At 44.9% G+C, this 25,912-nt stretch overlaps 1 protein-coding gene across 2 annotated transcripts; it reads right to left on the reverse strand.

Annotated features, from left to right (window-relative positions):
• Positions 1-304: 304 nt before the first annotated feature.
• Positions 305-14,171, reverse strand: acbd4 (acyl-CoA binding domain containing 4). 2 transcript variants are annotated; one of them, XM_075458008.1, is made up of 11 exons: positions 13,846-14,171; positions 13,348-13,468; positions 12,534-12,654; positions 11,241-11,325; positions 8,960-9,077; positions 8,504-8,659; positions 7,942-8,039; positions 7,613-7,808; positions 4,714-4,925; positions 4,503-4,559; positions 305-1,114 (listed from the first exon to the last, which is right to left on the reverse strand). In XM_075458008.1, the coding sequence occupies exons 2-11, from the start codon at positions 13,436-13,438 to the stop codon at positions 986-988; spliced, it is 1,263 nt and encodes a 420-aa protein (XP_075314123.1). In that variant the 5' UTR covers positions 13,439-13,468; positions 13,846-14,171; the 3' UTR covers positions 305-985. The 2 variants fall into 2 exon arrangements, with proteins under 2 accessions (XP_075314123.1, XP_075314122.1); XM_075458007.1 differs by having other exon boundaries at positions 7,613-7,823; positions 13,846-14,170.
• Between the last annotated feature and the right edge of the window lie 11,741 nt (positions 14,172-25,912).

Consider the following 25,912-nt stretch of genomic DNA (forward strand, 5'->3'; position numbering starts at 1 on the left):
TCTACAGAAACACCACCTCAATCTGTTCATGTCTAAAGATTTCTACACACCTCTCCCTGCTGTATTTCAACTTTCCAAATGTTCGTCAGATTGTTATTTTGATTGGTTATCTACCTATAATAATAGCAAATCTTTAATCATTTATACTGCAGCACTATCCTTTGCATTCAGGGATTAATAAAGTATTACTGAACTGAATGGAATACTGCTTTATGTTTAGCAACAAAGTAAAGTTAAGATTGGTTAGGGTAAAGATTAGGGTCAGAAAATCCTCACCAACTGTCACACAGACGCAACAGCAAAGTCCTTTATCCAATATAGACAATTTAATGTCAATTTGTTCCTAATATTTGATGTTATGGGGATCTCCAATCTCCCATCCTTCAATGACTTTCAGTCATTAGCTCCTGTATGGTTCACTGGTCCCAGCTGGTGTTCCAATAGGGGAGAGCCCCAGAAAGAAGAAAGAAAAATGAACACTGGGATATACACAGAAGAAACAGAAAGAGCTGGATCACAGGAGGTCTTAGAGATGGATGGTCATCTCTAAGCTGACCACAGCACGGAGAAGTCATGGAGACAAAGAGTCAGATCCAATTCTTCTGTTACTAAAGAAGAAGTTTCTGTTACAAGTTTCATTTCAAGGCCTGTTGCACCACTGTTCAGCCAATTCTGCATATTTACAAAAGCATAGACCAAAAAGAGAGAATAAGTTGAATATGTATTTATCTCACTAGTGTGGACCACATATCATGATCAGTTTGACCAAGTATCCAGTTTAAAACACGTTAAATAATCTTTAATATCAGATTCCTGTGACCCAACACAAGAAAGCCTGTGATTTGTTGCTGAGTGAGCGAGAGGACCCCGAGGTGAAAATCAGATCAATCTTTCCTTCTATTGAAAAGAGAGAGAGTGGGGGAAGTCTTCATGTTTGGATCCTTCTTCAGTGATCAGTGTGTCAGCGGTTGCTTGGCAGCTTGCTTCATGAAGACATGCGGCTTCTCTGGTGGGCTTTCCTCAGCAGGTAGACCAGACCCTGAGTAACAAACGGCCAAAGCAAGAGGAGAAGAACGGTCTGCCCTGACATGTCAAATGGCCACCATGTTTCCTCCTGAGAGGGGAGAAGAAAAGAGATGGTAAACAGGACACAGATTATTTTCAGTAAATATTTCTGCTGCAGTGTCAAACCAAATGGAAGTTAAATATCACACAGAATTACACTGAACACCAGCTTTTAATTTCTGTTATGACTAAAATCAAAACTGGAAAGAAAACAACTTCTGACCCTGGTCTAATCCTTTTTGTGGGAGAGGTTGATGAAAAAAAGAAGAAAATCACACACCAACTCATTAAAAGGGCTCACGTGCACCACCGTGCACATGCGTCCTGCCACAACACAGGACAGAACAGCCCTGCTGTGGGAGGAGTGACATCACGCCGCTGTAACTTCACTTTGGAAGTAGTTTACTGCTGTTCAGCATGTCAGTATTCACCCTTAATCACATCCAAAAAACAGTGGGCCTCATGCAACAACCGTTCGTACGCACAGATTTGTTCTTAAGTCGTGCGTACGAGTGATTTAAGAGAATTTGCGAATTCACCAATCTTTTCATATTTTACGTTTTTAGCGCACTATTGGTGAGCTGAAGGCCAGGTGGGTGTGTCTCCATACAGCGGGGGGGCAAACTGCTCTATAGCCCAGAGAAAGCATGCCAGATTTGCACAATATTGCCATGAACGAGGGTCTTCCACTACCTGAACCAGCTGGCAGACAACATGCAAGAAGACCCCCCTCATGGACCGCCCCATCAAAGAGCCATCATGATGAGGCAACAACTGATTGCACGGCTTTAGCTGCAGTCATCGAGCGCCTGGCCATGGAGAGACGTTTTTTTTTTTTAAGCTATTTTCATATCAAACCATTTCTTCTTTATTTCGGTGACATTATGAACTACAGGTGACACGGATTTATCAGCACTCGTAATAACTTCCCATTTCTTGGCTTTAGCAGGTCCCGTAATTCCACTGCTGACTCTGCTAAAAATGACAGATTTTCCTTTCTGGATCTCTGAAAGCAGAACTTCAGTCTCAGAGCCCCTAAAGTTGTTCTTTTTGCACCTTGATGCCATTCTCATGACTCAGCACTCAACACTTCCTGGCACAGGAGAGAGGAAGCACATGAGGCCCAATGACTTTGCAGGCATAGTGCATGGATGTATGGGATTACCCAACAGGGCTTCCTGGCCATTTGTGTAGTTTGTTTTTGAAAATAGAAAACCTAAAAGGCATACAGAATAGAAAAATAGTAAAGAAAAAAGATTGAATAAGCTTTAAAGCAACTGATGTTGCCTTGTTGCACTGATAGAAAAAAAATGGATGGATGAAATATGACGCTTTCATATTTTTTTAAAGGAACTAAACTTTTTATTACCTGCATACTCATACTAAGAACTTTCTGCAATCCACTAGGCTTGTGGGCACAAATATGCTTTCAGTATAAACAAACAATAAAGCTGTATACTCAAACTGTACAGATATCTGCCACTATCAGCTTCTTCCACTTTCCATTAGGAAGCATTAAAAAAAAAAATAATAATCAACACAAGTGAAAAAGCAGAAAATTAAACACTGAATATGTACAGTTGTCTGCTGATCCTGGCTCCAGCCAGCATTTACTGTAGTATTTACCCTCAACCTGACAACACTGAACACTACAGGATTTAGATTCTTCGCTAGGATGCATCATCAGTGAGGTTCCTGGGGTCATCGGGGGTTTCGGCTCGCGGATTGCATCCCAGCAGCACTCATCCACGGGCTCGCCTTCTTTATCCAAAGCCATCGTGTGGCTTGTTCTGCGGCTTCCGTGATGGAACGTATGGCTCCCCTCTTGACATCTTCGGTTACTCATAGCCCTGCCAGAGCTTTACAGATTGAATAGCCACCAAACCCCCGGCAGCCCACTTCTACTGGTCCACAGTGAGCCCACCAGCCCCGGCTTCTGCACTCCTCCACCAGGTCTTGGTACTTTGCCAGCTTCCTCCTCCATGTGCTCTTCCCACGGCACAGTTAGCTCCAACATGATCACCTGCTTGGTGGCGTCTGGGTGAGGTGTTCGGGGACCTTTAACTGTTTTCCAAGGTCCACTTTCAGCTGCCAATCTGAGGCTGTGGACAGCCTGCCTGCATTCATTTGTGGGCGGGAATGGGGCTTCTCTCCAGCCCTTAGGAAGGAGAGAATGGCTGAGGTGGCTGCTTCTGCTTCTGCGTCTGCCTTACGCACCTGGTCATGGCACCAGCGGTAGCTACCATCGGCCAGGGCCCTGGGGCAGCTGCTGAGGAGGTGTTGAAGGGATCCTCTTCCAGGACACAGGGGGCAGGCAGGTGTCTCACTCTTGCCCCAGGTGTGATGGTTTGCTGGGCTTGGCAAGGGGTCATAGACAGCCTGGACCAGGAAACTGATGTGGTAGCTATCAGCCCGCCACAAATCTGGCCGTGAGATCTTCCCCTGCTGCATATTCTCCCACCTTGCCCAGGCTCCCTGCTATCTGAGTCTCGCCATCTTGCTGGCTCTTACCTCCTCTACACCGGCACACACTTCCTCCTGGAGGACATGTTGTCGCTCCTGTCCTATGGCTGTGCCCACCCGACTGTTTGGAAAGAAGTCCAGGTTTAATCGCCCTCTTGCCACCATCCCGACAAGGGCCTTCCGTTTCAGCAGTGCCTCTGCCCCCTGTAGGTCTCTGGCAGCACCATGGTGCCACCTACCATTGTCTGTGGACCAAAATACATCTGGGCCATCTAATGTCCTCTGATCTGAACAGAGTAACCCACCAGAGATGCGATGATGGGGATGTTGATATCCACAGAAAGCCTCTTAACCCATTTAGGCCTAAGACGCCTGGAAAAGAGACCACCTAAAACCTGAAGTTTTTCTGGAAATTCAGCAATTGTGTCAACGCCTACTAAATGATTGATTTCTCAGCCTCTGTAGCAGATAGAAACAAAATTCAAAAAGTATTTGAGAGCTTACACCTGTGGCTTTCTTTGGAAATTGAGTTTATTTACATTCACCTTCACGAAAATAGAAAAAGTAAAAAGTAAAGTGCAGGAACAGCACTATTTTCAATTAGAAAAGAGTAATGAAATAAAATAAAATTTAATTTTATATTTAAATTATTTATTTATCTATTTATTTTATCGCCAGTCTCTTCGTACTGGCAGCACAAGGAGCCCATACACATTCCAATAAACATTTTCATCTCCGGCACAGTTACGTGGGACCACCTTGCCATCTTTGCTCGAGCTGGAGTCTGAAGTACCTGCTCACTGTATCTATTCGTCTCGGAAACGAGATGAGCCCAAAGCTCCTCAGTAAAAATATGATTAAATGTCTGCAACGGTCCTGGTCTAAATGGGTTAAGCTTTGACACATTCCTTCTTGGTTGCCTGAAATCATTAGTTGTGTCTTGTGTCAGTACCTTCAGACACAAAGCTTCTCACCTGTTGCGAAGCTGTGGCTGAACACTGCAGGCATGGTCTCCACTCTGAACTCTGAGCCTGTCACACAGAACCCGGCAGTCAGTTCAGAGCACTGACGGTACATTTCAAAGCAGACAAAGATATACTGGAATGGACTCCCTAATAAGTTCAGACACGATCAGCTTGTTCCCACTGTGCTAGAATTTGAAAGACATATTGTAGGCAAACTTACATGTGTGGCAGCGAGTCTTTCCACTACCTCCAGCCTCTCCATCACGCTCCTCATGTCCTCTCTGAGCCTCTGGAGAGCCAAGATTATCTGCTGCTGTAGGTAGGCATCGTGAAGCCTCTCCGCACCACTCTCCGAACTATCCCCTCCTCTCCGGCCTGCCCCGCCGCCGCTGCCTACAGCCCCCCCCCTTGGACTTCCCTGTGGAACACCACCTATGGATCATAACAAGTCAACTCAATACTGATGTAACAAGCCAAACAAAACTATACTTTATTTAGATTTCTGCACTGGGTGATGAAGCCCCATCAATGGAAAGGCTGCAACAGCATATGTTGTGGAACAGCTGTTAAAATATAGAAATAAAACTTTGATTGGATATTTCAAGTTATGAAAAAGTGGACATGATCTGCAGTGCCCTCCATGTTTGGGAGAAAGTCACATTTGCCCTAAAATGGGACTGTGTATAAAAAGTGTTGGAATTTTACAGGGTGGAAGTGAAAATGACTTGAAATGAATGTCTGGAATGTGAAAGACTTTGCAGGCTTGGTGTTAGCGCTTCATGCAACGCAGCCGCCTCTCTGTCAGAGCACAGCAGGTGACTGAACACAACGAGTCACTGGATCATATCTGCAACATGGACCAGGTCTGTTCTTGGTCTCGGATTTTGTGAAATAAATTTCTAAATAAGTGCGACTTATAGATGCTTTTTTTCCTCTCCATGACTCATTTTTTGACTGATGCGGCTTATAGTCTGGTCATCTTTTTCATGACGTTTCTCTCCACAGTCGCCTCAGGCACGCTCAGGACGGGAGATTGGACCGAAAAAGAAAAAAAGTTTTCAATCTGTTGGTTTCCTTAGCTAGGAAATTGTTTTTGAATTGGCTCTATATGAACGAATTGGATTATTTTATGAATAATTATGATTACAATTAATTGAACTCCAATTGGCTTGAATTGGACTTTATTATCTAAGTGCCTTGAGATGACATTTGTTGTATTTGGCGCTATATAAATAAAAATGAATTGAATTGAATCACCTGAAACAGCTCCACCCCTTTGAGCACAGAGGATGCTTTGTTGACCGGTCAGATGTAGGATTTTAATTTTAAATACCTGTTCTGTGTTTATCTGAAACAGTTGTATAGTGTCACATGTCATGCTCAACTTTGACAGAAAATAAATAAACCTTCTGATATCTTAAAATCTCAATTAAGAGTAACAGGGAACATTTAAAATGCACAAAATAGTGATTTGTTTTATATCGTGACATATATCGACTAATATAAAAAAAAATATCGTAATGGGACTTTCCCCCACATCGCCCAGCCCTACATTCAGGTCAGTATTTCCTGCGTGTTGCTTGCTGGGCTTGAGTTTGCCATGATAAACTTTCAGCATGTTTTTTTTTTTCAGAATGCAGAAGAATGTTAATATGTTACTAAATATATTACAAATACATATATCATTTCCTAAATACGATAAATATAATATATGTATCCTCTGTAAAAAAGGAACTGTGGTTATGGCTATTTTCAAACATTCCAGGGATTGTTTTCCCTGGAAACTTTCATAATAGTTTAGTATAAAATAAAATAAAAGCTTTAATAAATGCAAATAAATGCAAATAAATAAGGAAACATCAGATGAATTAATCTTGAGATTAAGATTAAGCCCCCTTGTTCTGATTATCTTCTAAACTACAAACCCTACATTAAAGACATTGTTAAAGGGGAACTCCGGGGCATTTGAAGCGCAACCCCATTGCTAGAGGTTGTCAAATACTGATAGTAGGACACAGACAGGTGCAAATCGGCGCTCCCTGTGTGGAGATAGCGCTGTTCGCTCAGCCTGTTGTGCGAGGCTAATACGTGGTGGCTAGGGGCAAGCGCTAACCCTTCCATGTAAAACAACAACTTGCACACTGCAGAAACGTCACACCACTTTATAAACCATCCGACAATAAAGTCACAAGCCTTACCATCAAAACCATATGCATGGTTCTCACATTACTGGCATGGGGACGTTACAAAACAACTTTAGAAACAGCATGTAACTCACCGGCTGGTTGTAGGCTCGCGCATGTGAAAGCCCAAAAGAGTCAATGGACGATAATCCCATATACAAAACAATTATCTTCTCTAGAAAAACTGCGTTCAAGTATTTAAAACATTACAACAATATTACTGGGCATGTATTGTTGTAATGTTTTAAATACTTGAACGCAGTTTTTCTAAAGATTAATTGTTTTGTATATGGGAGTATCGTCCATTGACTCTTTTGGGCTTTCACATGCGCGAGCGTACAACTAACCGGTGAGTGACATGCTGTTTATAAAGTTGTTTTGTAACGTCCCCATGCCAGTAATGTGAGAACCATGCATATGGTTTTGATGGTAAGGCTTGTGACTTTATTGTCGGATGGTTTATAAAGTGGTGTGACGTTTCTGCAGTGTGCAAGTTGTTGTTTTACATGGAAGGGTTAGCGCTTGCCCCTAGCCACCACGTATTAGCCTCGCATAACAGGCTGAGCGAACAGCGCTATCTCCACACAGGGAGCGCCGATTTGCACCTGTCTGTGTCCTACTATCAGTATTTGACAACCTCTAGCAATAAGATTGCGCTTCAAATGCCCCGGAGTTTTCCTTTAAGGTGGTAGTGAGAACACCATTAGTATATAGATGTTATATAATTAATGTAGCAACACTGCCTCTCCCTTTTCATTGGTCGCTAGCTTAAATCTTTCCTCCGGCAGGAAGGTTTCTGCTTTCTCTTGCCAACTGAAACTAATTGGCTAAATATGGTAACACTTGTTGAAAATTACCACAGTACTTTATGACAATTTTTTATATCCACTATAACACTTTGTGGCTGCTCAGAACTTTCAGATAGAAATAGCTTACGTTCTCTCCAGTTGTGGTGGGAACCTCCTCTCCCAGTGTCCTGACTCCTTCTGGTGGGATCGGGACCCTTTCCGTCCTCTGCTCCTTCTCCACCTTGACCTGCTCCAACTTGTCTGACCTCCAGCCGGCCATCCAGGTGACACCTCTGAACAAGAGATGGCTCCAGGGACGCATGGACGCTGTGAAAGCCATTGGACTTGACAAGTGGGATCTGTAATCAGCAGTTGGTTTTTTTTGGCTTTTTTAAAATGAGGCGTTTCTTTTTGTTTAACACACGTACGACAGTCAGCTGTACCGCATCATTACCTGGACAGAGTGTTAAATCATACCTTAATACGGCTAAATTGCTCCATGGAATCCACAGAGTCGCAGAAGACTTCGCTCTCCGAGTCACTGGTCAACACCAAACCCTCCGGCACTCCGGAGTCTGCAGCAGCAAAACAAATGTCTGAGTCAACTAAACAAAGCCCCAGCTGGGAGTGGCTGAAGAGATGTTTTTGGTATATGCCTGTGAGAGTACACTGCCTATCATTGGCTTTCTGGGCTGCTGGTGAGGATACAGGTCATGAATGATTTCAATAGCTTTCCAAAAGTGAGCTGTGGACAGAAATGCTTACAGATGCCGGCCGGAATCATCAACGCAAATACAACCAAAAACTGTGACAGGGCAGAAAAGTTCAAGCTAGGTTTACTCAGAAACTGTTCCAGTCACAGCTTTAGAACTCCATCTTTTTTTGGATTGGACTTTGAACACATGTCTAAGCAACCAGGTAGCAGCTTTTGTGTTTATGGTGTGGCTACAGACAGAGCCCAGGAGCTGCTGCTGCATTTCCTGTAGAGGTATCAGACCAACGGAGAGGCAGGGGCATCCAGCTTACAGTCACTCTGTACCGTTAGGGGTGCTGGTGGCTGTGGGACCAACAACTTCAGCCACGGTCAACTTCTCATTTGGATCAGGTTCCCCTGGATTCTCTTTAGATGCCCCCCGCTCCTCATCTTCATTCTTCATCCCCGGAACAATGGCAGCATGTTGGGTGCCTTTGAGACCTGCAGTAACACAGAAAGACTGAAACATATACATACTGGAAACAGTATTTTATTTACAGAGAGCTGACACTTTTTGGCCACTCGGGGCAGCAGAAAAGCAGATTTTACCGTGACTGCTTGCTCATTCACTACGTGACACTTCTGGATAAAATACCAGTTTCTAGCACAATTATTTCTTCAAATAAATCCAGCTACAATGTATACACTGCACATGGGCCTCTGTATAATATAGACATGTCAAATCTAAGATGCATTTATAACAGACTCAGTCCAAATCAACAAGCATGTGTTCTCACTGACCTCGGAGTTTGAGAAGTGAGACTGGAGGCCGCGGCATGTCATCAATCACCAGGTACAGAGGCTCAAAGTGGTGGAAGACCGAGGCCGTTGCCTCATTCATGGGCATGGTGTCAATGACCTGCAGAGACAGGCGCTCCTGTTCAACTGTGCTCACAGCAGGATGCTCAAAGACGCTTCAATGGCTCACTATCTATTTACATTTAGGAAACCCGATCTAAAACAAGAATGGCTTCCTCTGGTGGTGAGTGAGTTTAGGGATGTTTAGGGATGGCTCAGGTGATCCTGAAACATCCCATAGTTAAGCTGCTACAGGCCCAGCCTGCTGGGGGGCCTCATCTGTCACACCTTTCCTCACTTTACTCTCTTTTTCCCCCCGTTTAATTTCTCAAATGATATTATGTACATGTGACATTATTGTGGTCATTAACTCGTGTTTCCCTGTTCCAACAGATATCCTTTGAATGGTGTTACAGTGTTTGTTGTCCCCTCTTTTCTGTCTTCTCAAACCCCAGCTGGTCGAGGCGGATGGCCACCCTTCCTGGTTCTGGTTCTGATGACCACCCTTCCTGGTTCTGGTTCTGATGGCCACCCTTCCTGAGTCTGGTTCTGCCAGAGGTTTCTTCCTGTTCAAAGGGAGTCGTTTCTCTCCACAGTCACCTCAGGCACGCTCAGGACGGGAGATTGGACTGAAGACAAGTTTCAGTGCAATCTGTTGGTTTCCTTAGCTAGGAAACTATTTTTGAATTGGCTCTATATGAATTAATTGGATTATTTTATAAATAATTTTGATTACAATTAATTGAATTCCAATTGGCTTGAATTGGACTTTATTATCTAAGTGCCTTGAGATGACCTTTCTTGTATTTGGTGCTATATAAACAAATATGAATTTAATTGAATTGAGTGACCCACTTACAAGGCAAAGAGAATTTTACATTAAAACAAGATTAGTTTTTGTCATTTATGGAATTATTAGTCTATTATATATGTCAGAAAAGCTTGTTTTCTGCTGTCTAATCCTGCATACGGCCTGCTGTAACTTCTCAGAGTGACACCTTCCAAACCTAATTAGTCCAGCATGAAGGAGAGATATTATCCTCAGCTTTTTGTGGCAGTGACTGAACACTCTTAGGGCCAACATGTGCCTTTAGAAGTCATAGCATTACTTTGCCTGTTTTCAGCCATTGCCACAGCCCTTATTCTGCTTTCAAACTATAGAAATCAGGAAGGCCAAAAAACAAAATGACCCGATGTTCATCATCTGCAGAGTTTAGACTAGTTTATACTGGTGGAGCTGGGACCCCAGCACTCTATACAGGGGTTACAGCTTCTTGATGCAGATGGCTCAAATTAAGCCCAAATATCCTTAAAAGAAGAGGAAAAAATGAAAAGCTACAATATTAAAGTAAATGCTCCTCTGAATAAAACCACAAAGTGGATACATGTCCATTCATTTACTGTGACAATAGGTTAACAAAAGCAGCCTTATATTCCATAAATTCTGCACAACTCTGTTACCATGAGCTCAAGCGTGGGGAAAAAATACCCATCATGATGCTTGAATTCTGCCCAGCAATGACACGTACCTGGGGTACAAGGAACTAAATGCTTTAGTTCATGTGCAGATTAGACCAGGCCATTTAAATGACACAAGAAAATAAAACTAATTATTGTGAGTCTGTGTAAACATGGTTAGTCCAACTGAAAGTGTACAAAATTCTCAAACTCAGACCAACTCATCCAGATATTGTGGTGAAGCTCAACTTGACTCAAACGCTTAAATGAGTTGAGGCACTCCATACATGCTCCAAAGTTCAGGAAAGAGTAAGTGGAAATGTATCTTAATTCAGCCAAATTCCCAATAAAGCTATTATCTTTCTATGTTAACTTGGTTTTGTCAGAATACAGAATCAGAATCAGAAACTGACTGAAAATCAGCCTGAGTTTCCAGGCTGTCGCTCTGCCCTAATAAAACCAGGATTTTTACAACAACATCATCAACTAAAGAGAAGATCTGTGCAGAGACTTCAGCTAGACTTTAATGTACCAAGATCTCCCGTGAAGAGAGTCCGAAGCAGCCGAGTGTTTGAAAGGTGCGTTTACGGATTAATACTGAAACTTTGTCAAAATGTGGGCTTGATGTTTAGAGGTCTGGACACTTAGTCAACATGAAAACATTCAACTGAGATTTTAGCTTCAACTTGTTCATATTCCCTTCTGGAATGATGAGCAGATGTCCTACTTGAACTTGCAAAGCTGAATTTAAGAAAGATGCATGTACCTCCCGTGCTACTCTCTTCATCTCTTCCACATATGCTGCCATGGCACTTTCACGGCTCATCTCTCCCAGGCGGCTCCAGGCATCCCTAACACACACACACACACACACACACACACACACACACACACACAGGTCATAGGTTGACTCTGTGAGCTCGGCAGAAGAAAATAAAGAGATCCCAAAGCAGGCGTCGGACATGCTGGAGACATGGTCTCCTGCACACGGCAGCTCTGAGCTAACAGTGCAATAGTACGCGTTCATTCATTCATTGGTTTTAAAGTGTTGGTGAAATAAAGACAGATAATGCCTTATTCAGAGGCTGTATTGTCTCTGCCCTGTTCTCTCTGTTATATGGATATACGCCGATCTCCAGTGAGCTAAATATCTTCCGAAGGACGCCGACTTTCAAAACTGTTATTGGTGAGTAGAGGAACATATTTTATGCCAGAAATAAGGTCCAGGTTTTAAAAAAAAACTAACTTCCCCTTTAATACAGAAGCAAACAACTGCCCCTATCCTTCCTTCAAGTGAAGTAGTGCACTGTGGTTTCAATCAGGGCCTCTGTCTGCCTGTCTGCCTCATATTTCCCCTCATTAGCTCCTGACAAGGATTAGATGGAGCAAGTGTAATGCAGTGTGTGGTGGGGAACAGATGCAGTACAGGAACTGCATCATATCTGATGGCAGCATGAACTAACCCCATCACCCCATCACCCCATAAAAGCACAGCTACCTGTAACTACGTTCTCATTTTTCCATTCCAAAAAGGTTTTGGTTAGAAATTGACCCAACAGAAACAGCGGTTTCATTTTAAAGGAGTGGATTCATATTAAGACGTTAATGAATGACATCTGAAAGTGCTCCGAAATTCTTTTGAATACTCTGAAACAGCCCTGGAGCGCACGACCGAAAGGCTAAGACCGTAGGTCCTTACAGTACCGTCCCACACACCAACAACCAGGTAACAATGCACTTTCACAAGAAGAAAAATAGGATTTGATCAGTAAAAAAAAAAAAAAAACACTACCAGCATTTCAAATAAAGTTTAAAAGAAAATAATAAATAAAACTCAACAGCAGATGCTGCAAAGAGACCAAAGACGAGACCCAAGAGGAAATGAGTAAGTTTGACACGGGTAGTCACAGGTAACTGAAAACAAGTGAAACATTTCCACTTTTTCCCCCTTTTTTTTTTCTTTTCAAGCAACCGTATGCATAGCTAATCTGTTTGCAACCAAAAACTAACTTGACTTGGACAACACAGCTCATACCAGGGTGCACAAAGTCATACACACCACTTATATCGACCCACTGGGTCCCAGAAGCCAGGTCGAGGCACTGTGCAGGGTCCACACACTGCCTGCTTGTACAGGCTGTAGAAACGCAGCATCTCCTCATAGGAGGGCCGGAAGGAGCCTGCAAGTTAACACACACAGTTAGGAGATCCACTTATTTCTCCATTTTTACTGACTAAACAGGGCAAAAATATAGCAGAGGAAAAAAAAAGTTCTATTAGCATTACCATAGAAAAAAAACTATTTGGTAAGAAATGATCATGAGCAAAACAGATATATACATAAATAATATATAGATAAGTAAACAAATGCATAGCTTTTTCTAGCTACTGGTAAGGAAAGATCCTACGTGCATGATTCAGAACAACAACTATCCACAGAAATGCAACAATACAAATGGGGAATAAAAAAAACTTTTGTTCCATTAGTGCAAACAGTTTGTGGCCAAAGATGCTAAAAATGGATGTGCTGCTAAACGTCATAAGATCCTACACATATTGAGACAAGTGCTTCTTGATCAACAATAAATGACTCTGCGGAGGTAAAGCCTGGAAATAAGATGTACTCTGTGGAGGTAAAGCCTGGAAATAAGATGTACTCTGTGGAGGTAAAGCCTGGAAATAAGATGTACTCTGAGGCTCAAGAACTCTGCATGAATCCCAGCTGCATGAAGCGGTCAGCTGCTCCAAAGCTTCCGATCTGGAAGCAGGACTGTATCATTGACTTCGGTTGCACAGATCAACCCTAAAATGCTAAACATACAGCTCTACTGTCACACCAGGAAGTCTTCTTTAAGCCTTTAACTGAAACCTACCATCTTTGGGGAGGTGATGGATGACATCCACAGCGACCTGAAAGCGTTTCTGGTGATCAACCACAGGCTGTGCCATCACTAGGACTGGCATAGTACATCCACCGTGTCAGTCTAACGGGGGCTGCCAGAGCACAGAAACACAGCAGGTTAATTACACCGCACATCTGGGCTGATGATACAGGGAGCAGAACAACTGGATTCACCTCCTGTTCCTTTAAAACAGGCCAACCGAACGCTTTTAACAGCCTTTACTTCACTTCGTTTCGGCTGAAGATTAAATCTGAATATTTATCCACCGCCAACAAAAGCTACTAACAAGTTTCACTGATTACATGAATGTTCCGATGCAAAGGGGTTTAAACTCGAAGACGTAGACATAGACATTAGCAACTGATTCCATAAAATCCGTTCAACTCTGACTTGGCTGGACAAAACATGAAGGTGTAGCTCAGCTAGCTACATGTAGCTTAGCATGGGTGAGCTTTGAACTTTTCTTACCTCACTGACTGTTTGTTCTGCCACATTCCGAGACCTGCACCTCCAAAACATGCGAGTCAAAGACACCGGGATTCTCAAAGAAGATTAAAAGTTTAAAGCGTTCAAAGTTTATGGTGACAGTAACAGTGATTAGTCCATTAACAGCTGTCCAAAGTCCCCGCTAACCTGGAAGTGACCTGCGGTTGTATCTGCTACTAGAGGATATGAGACGACTTCCGTGTTCAGTCACATGACCACCGATCCACTGCTTTTTTACCGGGCTGTGTTCGAAATGTCCACTGATTCACTCACCCGGTGTTCACCATGTAGAGTGTAGCTGTAGAGTGTACTCGGAAGTGGGTAGGGCTAGAGCAGTGGTTTTCAAAGTGGGGGCCGCCAGGGGGCGCTAGGGGGGCCTCAGAAAATTGGAGTGAAGATAAGAAAAAAATTAAAAAATAGAATTCAATTTTTTTTAAACATCATTATAAAAAATTGTCACATGTTTTTAATCAGTATTGTAAAATACAATTTATAATAATATATCATATGGAAATGTTATTTGCCATGCTTGTCTTTCTGATTGGCTGCCAGTCAAAACATCGTAGACCTGGCGGTTTGCGCCTGTTCTGAAGCTGCTCTGCTCCTCAAGCTAGCGTGTAGGTAGCTAGTAGTGTTGCGTGGGTGAGGTTTTTTTTAACACCCGCCCCAACCCAACCCGCGACAATTTCCAAACCGCCCCGCCCGACCCATGGGAAATTCTAAACCGGCCCGCCCAACCCGCAAAATATGACCCTCAAAAAAAAAAAAGCCATGGCCTGTAGAGAGGGTTAATTTAACACGAACCTAAACGAGAAGACTCGCATTATTGTGAGACTTCAACGGTAGGCTACATCAAACAACAACAACAAAGACAGTAAAATTCGATTTTACGCCATTCTTTATTGAAGAACTGTTATGAACGACTCAGCGCAGCGCAGTTTTCTCTACTGTTATGAACTGTTAAGAACTGTTATGAACAACTTAGCGCAGTTTTCTCTAAAACAAAAGTGGAGCAGCCACTAACAAGTAGCCTACTCAATAGTTCACCTGACTACTATAGGTTCCTGCAAAATAAAAACTCAAAATAAAAAAGGATACATATACTGGTCAACTGTATTTAGTCTATGTCAGCTGTTTAGAAGCGCTGTGGAGAAAGAGAATGGAATCCACGGTGTCTGGATTTAGCCTATTTCTGCGCGCTTCCAACAAGCGACCTGTCGAAAATATGTGCTGAAAAATGCCTTTTCAGCACATCTTCTGTACAATGAACAAAGTGCATCACTATTTTATTACTGTTTAGTATAAGCATACACTATATGTTAAAGTTGGAAAAAAGCTGTGTGAAGTAGGCTATTTCACAGAATTCTATTGCTCTTACCGTTGTAGCAGTCACAGTGCCGTGTTGGATTAAGAAGCCTTGCCGACTCTGAAGATACCAACATTCCTGTGGGGGGGACGTATCTGGATAAAAACCAGATCTTCATTTTTTTCCACAAAGGAGAGAGAGACAGAAAACTGCCTAAGTTACAACGACCTTCGGCCCTTTGAAAGCGTTTTGGGAGTGGAACTAGCAACAGACACTTGCCATAAATTGGAATAAGCTCAAATGAACAAAGAACCTTTCTTTTGGAAAAGTGGGAGGCTCACCCCTCTTATCTGGACCAATAAATCGAAGTTGACACTCAAACCCCATTTCCCCAGATAGGGGACCAGATGGCTAAACACAAACTGAAAAAACTTTACCAAGACTTACTTTTAGTCGAATCTTAAAACTGTATTGAATGTGTTTGATAACCTTATTCAAGTTTTTCAGGTTTCCAGTGAGATCACAAGACGCATATAGAGACAATTTGTACGATCCTGGCTTAAATATTGACGGAGAACTGATCTTGTTGGAAAATGACCAACCCGCCTGTGGAACCACATTGCCCCCTAGTGGTCTGTAGTGTTGAACATTTAAATCCCCAAGGACCCAGTAAACCGGACAGTTATATGCAACAATTTAACTTTTAACGATGTCCCTTCGGTATCTATTTGTTATTGTTTGGTATCCCCATTGTTAATACAGAAAATTAACATTGTGTGGTTCGCTATTCATATGTCACGACTTTGTAGATATTCATCTGAATTTTGAGACTCATAATCATCTGTATCATGTTGTGTTATTTGATGTCTTTATATCGCAAGTCTATGTTATATCTTTAATCTGCATATCTTAACAAGTTGGGATGTTTTCAGAATCACCGAGACAAATGTTCTGTGAGACGGAAGTAATGGAGAAATGGAGTTTCTTTGTTTTATCCAGAAATCCCCACATAAATGCTGAGTAGATCGCCTTACACAGAGACACCCAGGCAGACGTTCCCCACAGTTCAGGCATATCATTGGCTGAAAGAGTAGTGTAAGCTTACGTCATGCCCCGCCTCCGCGAGTCAAACCACAGAGCCCGCAAACCCAACTCAGATCAGAGTTGCTCAGAGAGATTTTGATTTGATTTTCAGTTGTTCAGGTTTTCAGAGATGTAGAGATGATTTGAGAAGAGAAGAAGAAGAGGAGAGCTCACCAGAGTTTTGGGAGTTTCCCAGAGTCTCAGGAGAGAGCGGAAAGACGAGAGGATGAGCAATGCAGAAGACGACAGGAGGAAGCCATCCATAACCAAGGGAGGCCCCGGAGACGAGAAAGAAAGACCCGAACAAAGATAGGAACAGAATGAATTTTTCCTACCAAGAAAGCCAACTCCAAGCAACCTTTTATTAATCTTCTGTGAACTTAAGTTCACTTCATCAGAGAAGCCAGCAACCAACTCTGACGCTCGGACGAGTTTAATCATGCACAGTGAAGTCTTTGGCACCAGCGTTCCCGTTTCCCGGTGAAGAGAAGCAACCGTCCAGGCCGCTGCAAAGCCCGCTGAAGTAATCCACGACGACCAAGGAAGGCCCCTGAGAACAGAACGCAGAGAAAACCCCTCGGACTGCGTGGCCACTACCTGCCGTGTTCCGAACCGACTAAACAGAACTTCAGTAAAGTAAGGGCCGACCCGTTTGTCACCTTAAAGTGGTTTGATGGATGTCTCGAGACTTTCACTATTAGAATGATAAATTAATTCAAGATGTCAGCCTTTAGCTTCAAATAGTAAGCCAACCTAAACTATTTGAATAAATCCAGTATCCCTCCATTCCCATATTTTATTTTCCATTCACTAAGTGTTTATATAATCACCCATATTCAATGCATCTCCTGTTTGTTTAAGGTTCATGTCTTTGGTCATATCATTTTAATAAATAGTTCATATATCTTTATATATGTTATAATCACAGATTGTGTCGTATGCTTTCTTTACGTAATGTCTGTCCAACCAAACGAGAACTTTCACGAAAGTAGCGAGATATGACACTGATTATTAATTGAACATTAATTTAACATACCAGGATCGTAAGATTTTGTTTTTCCTTCATTCGAAGGTGGTGCCCCTACATTCGAGGTTTAAGGTTTATTGAGATAGTTAGAACGTCTTATAAATCCTTATATTTGATACATATATAAATGCCCAATATCGCTACACCGTGCTTGGCTGGCGCTATCCCTTCTGCCTCCTCTGCGTATGTTGCGCTTGCGCTTGGGCCGGCTGCTGCTGCAGCTAAAAGTTAAAATGAGGTCTTGTTATTATTATTATTATTTGGCCTATTCTTCTTCGTATTATTTTTTATTAGTAGTAGTAGTAGTAGTAGTAGTATAGCCTTATGGGCCATTATTATTATTATTATTATTATTATTATCATCATCATCATCATCATCATCATTATTATTATGATTATTATTATTATTATCATTATTGTATAGACTATTTTTTATAGCTGAAGGCTATAGTGAGGATCCAATTTACCTTTCGCAGTCCGAGCCTGCAGAACTGGAATGAGGTCTGTTGTCTTTCTCCTGGCTTCAGCTTGGACTGCCAAGCTGTCATCTGGTGAGAGCATCTTTAGGCTCTTGAATCGCGGGGAGAGGAATGTGGCAATTTTATGGATAGGGGAGATGGTCATCTTGTGAACCAAGAGCTCTCTGGCACGTCTGCGAATGTGCTGCATGTACACTGGGTCCCCGCACCTAGGCTCACAGTGCATTCGCAGCCTGTGGTACCATAACAACACTGAGTTAATGGTTGGGTATCGGTCTCCCTCCATGTCCTCAGAAGCATGCTTGAAGGGGGTCAAGAAATCACCAACTGCATTGAGGACCTCCACCTGTATGCCCTCGATACGGTGTTCTTGGCCCTTGTCTTGGAGCAGTGCTTTGATCTGGCCGTGTTGTCGCGCGATTGAGTTCAACATATCCGCCTTGGTGTTCCACCGTGTCTCGCTCTCCTGAACCACTGCATGTGGAAGGCTGAGCGTGCTTCCAGATTTTTTCAGGTAGGCAACCAGGTGTTTGCATTGATTAATTTGGTCAGTTACGTCGCCCATACAATCTGGCGCATCTCTTTCCTCGAATGTGTGCTTGAGGATGGTGTTAATGACGTGCGCTGCGCAGGGGATCCAAGAATAATTTTTGAGAGCAGCTTTAATGTTGGGGCCTTGGTCACTCACAAACACAACTTTTCTCAGATTGTCAGGTGGTATGCCAATTTCAAGTAGTTCCTTAGTTATCTGTTCTTGTATGTTTGGTGCGGTTTTTCGGAGAGTGTGGTCAAATTCCAATGTGGAAATTACATGACTTGACAGTTTCCAATCTTCTGTCACGAAATGGCAGGTAAGTACGGTGTACGACCGCATGTTGAAACTGTTGGTCCACATATCGGTTGTGATGCCTATTCCATATTCCATGGCTTTTTGAATCTGCTCTATAAGCCTCTCCTTTTCAATTTTGGCACGCCCTTTGGCTCTGTCGCAAATGGTTTGCCTATGAGGTAGGACAGAGTTAATGTGCACCTGTCCAAACCGTGCGCCTATACTTACAAGCCCCTGTGCCACCTGCATAAAGCCCTTCCCAGAGACAATGTCAAATGAGCGTAAATCCGCGCAGCAGAATTCTACGAAGTCATCCACTAATTTAGACTTCGCATGGAGTGGTACCGTGCCTTTTAGGAAAGATGACATTAAGGGCTGCACTGCAGAGGCGGTGTGGGAAACTTGTTTGCCTGCACAGCAGACCCACGGCATGAATGTCGTAACAGATTTGATGTACCTGTCTTATGGCCATCATACTTGTACAGCGCCTCACAATGCCAGCACATGACGTAGTCTGCAATGGTGTCATCGGACAGGACGACTTGTCCAAATTTATCCCACACCTTGCTCTTTTGGTCGCTTTTTCGGACAACCTTTGCATCGCCTTTTTTTATCTGATCTCTTATCAAGTCAGCCATCTTCATCCGAGTCCTAGAAGTTTGGCGGTGTAAACAAAAACTACGGATAGCTGTTGGGATAAACTGTTCCAAACGAGCTGAAAAGCTGTTAAACTACCGTTTTAAAAGGTAACTGTAGCAGTTCCCGTTGCCACTGTGGGTTCACCCAACACATAGGCAGAGACCGTGGTTGACTTATACTTATTTATTTTATAATGATCAAGGTTAACAGCCAGAACGGCAGAAGATGATCTCCAGCTTCTCCGTGTGCTCGGTTCGTCCTTCCGTCTCTGGCTCTGGTGGAGCAACTGGAGGGGAACATGGTCCGAACAGAGGGTGAATGGGCGTCCCAACAGGTAGTACCGCAGAGCATCGACCGCCCACCGGATGGCCAGGCACTCCTTCTCCACGGTGCTGTACCTGGCCTCCCTCTCGGACAGTTTCCTGCTGATGTAGAGCACTGGGCGGTCGACACCCCGCACCTGCTGGGTCAGAACGGCCCCCAGCCCTCTGTTCGATGCATCAGTCTGTAGAGTAAACGGGAGAGAGAAGTTAGGAGTGTGAAGAGGAGGCTCCCCACAGAGGGTCTGCTTTACCCTCTCAAGCGACACCTGGCACAGATCCGTCCACTGGACCGGATCTGAGGCACCCTTTCGGGTGAGGTCGGTCAAGGGGCTGGTCAGCTCGGCGAAGTTGGGAATAAAACGCCGGTAGTAACCGGCCAGCCCCAAAAACCGCCTCACCTCCTTTTTTTGTCTTGGGCTTCGGGCAGGCTGCAATTGCTGCTGTCTTGTCGACCTGTGGACGCACCTGCCCGCCGCCCAAGTGGTACCCCAGATACCGTACCTCCTTCCGGCCAACTGCACACTTCTTCGGGTTGGCCGTGAGCCCCTCCTGCCTCAGTGACTCGAGCACCGCGGCCACCTGCCGCACATGCTCCGCCCAGCTGTTGCTGTGGATGATCACGTCATCCAGATAGGCAGCAGCATTTGCAACGTGCGGCCGCAGCACCCGGTCCATGAGGCGTTGGAACGTGGCTGGGGCCCCGAACAACCCGAACGGAAGTGTAACAAATTGGTGCAAACCGTACGGAGTGGAGAAGGCCGATTTTTCCTTAGACTCTGGAGATAGGGGAATTTGCCTGTAGCCTTTGGTCAAATCCAGCGTTGTAAAAAATCGAGCTGTGCCCAGGCGATCCAGGAGCTCGTCGACCCGGGGCATAGGATAGGCATCAAACCGTGAAACATCATTCACCTTGCGATAGTCCACACAGAACCGGATAGACCCATCCTTCTTGACTACAAGAACAATGGGACTACACCAGGCACTGTTTGACTCTTCTATCACACCCATTTCCAACATGGCCTTCAATTCTGCCTGTACCACTTTTCTTTTGTGCAACCGATAGGGTCGTGAACGCACTGTCACGCCCGGGTGAGTCTCCACGTGGTGTTGAATAAGGCTTGTGCGTCCTGGCAGGGGGGAAAACACATCCGCGTAACGCTGCTGCAACTTGGCTACATCTGCTTTCTGTGACGGAGAGAGGTGGTTCTCACAAAGGAGCGAGGCGGGATTGGTCGATTTTGGTACCTCGGGCCCCAACTCATCCCTCTCTGCAATTGTCGTCACCAGTGAGATAGACTCTGCCTCCTTCCATGCTTTAAGGAGGTTGAGGTGGTAAATCTGTCGCACCTCCCCTGTCAGATCGCACAAGCTCATAGTCAACGTCACCCACTTGCCGTGTGACCACAAAGGGCCCTTGCCACTTGGCGAGTAATTTAGAGTTATGAGATGGGAGTAATACAAGCACTTTATCTCCCGGTGTAAATTGTCTCAGCCTAGATCCTCTGTTGTACAGCCGCTGCTGACGTTCCTGGGCCCGGAGCAAATTCTCACCAGCAATGACCCAGTGTGTGGAGTTTTGCTCTCAGGTCCAGGACGTACTGAACTTCGTTTTTACTGGGGCTCAGACGTTCCTCCCAGCTTTCTTTTACCAGGTCCAAAACCCCACGTGGTTTCCTGCCAAACAGCAGTTCAAAGGGAGAAAATCCCGTGGAGGCCTGGGGAACCTCGCGCACTGCAAACAGCAGAGGATCTAGCCACTTATCCCAATTTGGTTTATCATCGTGCACAAACTTACGGACCATGGACTTCAAAATCTTATTCAGGCGCTCGACGAGGCCGTCAGTTTGCGGGTGGTAAACACTGGTTCGAATAGACTTGATGCCCAATAATCCGTAAAGTTCCCTCAGTGTTCGTGACATAAACTGGGTGCCTTGGTCAGTCAGGATCTCTTTCGGGATCCCGACTCGGGAGATAACCTGAAACAGCGCTTGCACCACACTCTTTGCGGAGATGGTGCGGAGCGGCACTGCCTCTGGATATCGGGTTGCGTAATCCACAAGGACTAACACAAATCGGTTTCCACGTGTGCTCCGGTGAAATGGCCCGATGAGGTCCATCCCGATCCGTTCAAACGGGACCTTGATCAGTGGTAACGGACGCAACAGCGCTCTCGGGATGGCCAGTTGGTTAACTAACTGGCATTCAGTGCAGGACGCACACCAGCGGCGAACGTCCGCTCTAATGCCAGGCCAATAGAAACGGGCCATTACCCGGTTCAGTGTTTTTTTCGTACCCCATATGCCCAGCCATTGGGTTGTAGTGAGCAACTGGGTAATTATCGGTACGAGCAACTGGGTAATTATCTCCTCAGTCTGAGTGTCACGACTCACTCTGTACAACCTGTCCCTCCGTAATGAAAAGTGTGGATATGTTAACGCTGCGTCAGGGCGCACCATATGACCATCAATTCGTATCACTTGGTCAAAGGCAAAGCGTAGAGTATCATCACGAGACTGTTCAAGTGGAAAATCTTCCATGGAGTCAAACACGGGAACCTGCGGAGCCTCCTGAGGAGGCGCTGCCGGTTCCCCCTCCCCGTCATCAGTGTCGGACAACCTCGCGTCACCACTGAGCACAGCGCACATATCCCATGTCCCTGTTGGTCGTGAGCGCACCCCCACACACTGCCCCACTAGTTTATCAAACCCCGGCCAATCAGTACCCAGAATAAGAGGGTGCGCCAGGCGGGAGCTAACCGCAGCCTTCACACTATGCTTTTTTCCCTCATAACGAATTTCCACTGACGCAATAGGGTATCTGTGGATATCCCCGTGCACACATTTAATATCCACCCAGCTCGCTTCTATCAAAGCCCCGGGTTGAATCAGATTCTAGTGAACCATGGACTGCATGCAGCCCGAGTCCACCATCGCCTGATGTGTACCCCCCTGAATCCTTACCGGAACGCTGTACGTCCCTCCCAGACCGGCGGAGGGTGCTGCAGGGCCGACAACCCGGATCACCTGACCGACCTCCATGAGAGGGCACTCCCGGCGAAAGTGTCCGGGCCGTCCACACCTCCAGCACTCCTGCACTGCCGCTCGAGGGACCGTCTGTGGGCTGAGGACAGTGTCCGCAGCGCGCTGGCCCTGTGGCGGGAGAAAAAGAGACAGTTGGTTAGACCGGGGAAGCGGGGTGGGTCGGGTGGCTGCGCTGATCGGAGGACCGGGTGACTGTGGAGGCCTCCTGCGGGGTGCCGGTGTGGGACGGGCAAAAGGCGTCGGCCGAACCTCCGGCGCTAGGTCACGAGAGTGGACAGCCAGGTGGTCCTCTGCCAGTGTGATGGCCGTCGCCAGGTCCGCTGGGCGATGGCACCGCACCCAGGCCGAGGTGCCGCTTGGGAGCCCCTCGGTGAACTGCTCCATGACCACCGTCTCCAGCATCAGCTCCTCTCCTGCCGACCCCCCAGGCTGCAGCCACCTGGTTGCTGCATCTTTCAGCTGCTGTGCGTATACAAACGGGCGGTCGTTGGGTCCCAGCTTTGTCTCCCGGAACCTCCGTCGGTGGTCCTCTGTGGAGAAGCCGAGGCGATCCAGGACAGCCCGCCTCACGTCCCGGTACCGCCCTCGGCTGGAGGCCGGTAGGCAGAGCGCCGCCGTCTGCGCCTCCCCTGACAGCAGTGGCAGCAGCCATCCCGCCCACTGTCGCCTCAAACATTTCCAGGAATGACTGCGGATCGTCCTCTGGCGTCATTTTGTGGACAGTCATTCCTGGAAACGAGGTAAGTAAGTAAATGTTTATTTTTATAGCACATTTACAAGTGGCAGAGCCGCACCAAAGTGCTTTACAGTAAAAAAAAAAGAGCTAAAAAAAAAGGGACCCGGTGTGCTTGCCCCCGCCTGGGACAGCATCGCCTCCAGCAGCCGCGTCTGCTTCTCTGCCTGAGTGTGCAGCGCTGCCAGGTGTTGTCTGTTCGCGGCGGCTTGGTCCTGGCTCATCTTTGGTATCTCGTTCAGCATTCCTGCCAACACGTTCACTGGTTGTTGCGGCTCTGTCATCCTGTTGTGTTGGGATCAGTTGGGCGCCAGTGTAGCAGTTCCCGTGGGTTCACCCAACACATAAGCAGAGACTGTGGTTGACTTATACTTATTCATTTTATAATGATCGAGGTTAACAGCCAGAACGGCAGAAGATGATCTCCAGCTTCTCCGTGTGCTCGGTTCGTCCTTCCGTCTCTGGCTCTGGTTCTCGATCTTGTCATCTCCTTCCCCTGCCTGGACCAGCACGCTACTGATAAAGGGGAGAATGATTAGCCGACGATGTACAGGTGTGCCAATCATCTCCCCTCCCACTGTCCTCTGAGCCCTTCCCACCTCTCCTCTGCACCTGATGCACCACACCCCCTCCACAGTAACATTTTACAGAATATAAAGTATAGAATAAAATGTGAGGTGGACACCCAGGTTATGTAATTCAGACGACAACTGCACGAGTGAGAGCTTTGAGTGCAATGACTTTGTGACAGCGGGATGTATGCAATTGATAAGTTCTGTAACTCACAATTGCGATTTCACCTATATTTCCAAACTTCCGGGTTGCGGGTTTTGACTATTTTGACCCGCCCCGCCCGCACCAGCAATACTTAGAAAAAAATGCTACCCAACCCACCCGCGGGTCAATGGGTGACCCGCGCAACACTAGTAGCTAGCCAAAATGGACAGATTTTTGACTTGGAAGAGACTGAAAGAACTGGCCGAATAAAATCAGAAAGTATGATGCAGCATAAATTAAGTTTGGCTTTACAGCCATACAGAAAAATGGCCACGATTGTCCGAAATGCGTCCTCTGTCTGGAGCAGAGGTGTCAAGTAACGAAGTACAAATACTTTGTTACTGTACTTAAGTACACTTTTTAGGTATCTGTACTTTACTCCATTACTTATTTTTCTGCCTACTTCTTACTTCTACTCATTACATTTTCACACAAGTATCTGTACTTTCTATTCCTTACATTTTCAAAACAAACAGCCTCGTTACTCTTGGCTTCAGTTTTTTTTTTTTTTTTTTAACTCTTGGCTTCAGTTTAATGTTTATGTATTTCACGTCATGTGCGCCATTCACACCTAGTGAGAACGAGTGTAATTGGATGAATCATATAACGCAAACACTCATTGGTTAGGCTATTCGTCAAATTAAATCGTCATTCGTCAGGAGCGAGCAGGTGTTCTACAACTAACTGCAAACGCGAAGCTGCCACGCAAAATGTCCGATTCAGAAAAAGATTCAGAAAAAGATGGCGAAATGTCTGAAGGGTCGGACACAGGCGAGAGCGTATCGGGAGATGGAGACGGAGACCAACAAGACCTTCCTCATCCTTGGCCCTATCCTTTTTCAAAATAGTCAGGTGCAAAAATGACTCAATGTAATGTGCAATGTAAACTCTGCACACCCAAGACCCACATAATTTTGGCGTTCAAGAACTCTCCCTCCAATTTGAAAAAACATGTAGAGGTAAAAGATAAGCTTATTCTTTGTTACCACCGAACTGTGAACTGATAATTGATATATTTTGCTGCAGCTTGGCTAGCATAGGAACATGCCAAGACATGCCCGGTTAGCAGCTAACAATTGTCAAAGGCGTTAGCCTTGCCTCTGATATTTTCGGAATAACAACTGGCATAGTTATATATTTTTTCAGGCAGTAAGGCTTTTTTTTGTTTTTTTGATGGGACTGAGTTCCAATAAAGTTTGAGAAAGAACATGCTCCTTGAGTGACTTTGTCTTTGACAGTAATGGTTTTATGATTGTTGTCTTGGGCCACATGTAGAACTAATCAGTTTTCAAATTAAGCTTGCAATTCATATAGTGGCATCTACCTTTTTGTGTGTGGGTTTTTAAAAAAAAATTATTTAAAGGTTACTTTATACTTTTATACTTTAAGTAGGTTTTGGAGCACATACTTTTTCACTTTTACTTAAGTAAAAAAGTCAAGTTGATACTTCAACTTTTATCAAAGTGTTTTTAAACTGCAGTATCTATACTTCTACTTAAGTAACAAATGTGTGTACTTTTGACACCACTGGTCTGGAGACCCTCTCAAATGAGTGTTCAAAACCTTCGAAACTTCAGCGTCACTCGATACAAAAACATCCGTCAGAGTTCGAAAAAACGGTCGACTCCTTTTCAGACATAAAGAAGAGCATTTAGTCAGGCTGCATTCACACAGTGAGCTACTGTCTGTGAATAAAAGAAAGAAAATACGTTCTAAAAGTTGATGTTTCTTTACATATTTTGTAGCATTGACTGTGGTTTGCAAAGGGGGTCCCCGGCCAGAAGCTAATACTGTTTGGGGGGCCTTGGCATG

The sequence above is a fragment of the Odontesthes bonariensis genome, chromosome 23 (assembly GCF_027942865.1).
Source record: "Odontesthes bonariensis isolate fOdoBon6 chromosome 23, fOdoBon6.hap1, whole genome shotgun sequence".
NCBI lineage: Eukaryota > Metazoa > Chordata > Actinopteri > Atheriniformes > Atherinopsidae > Odontesthes > Odontesthes bonariensis.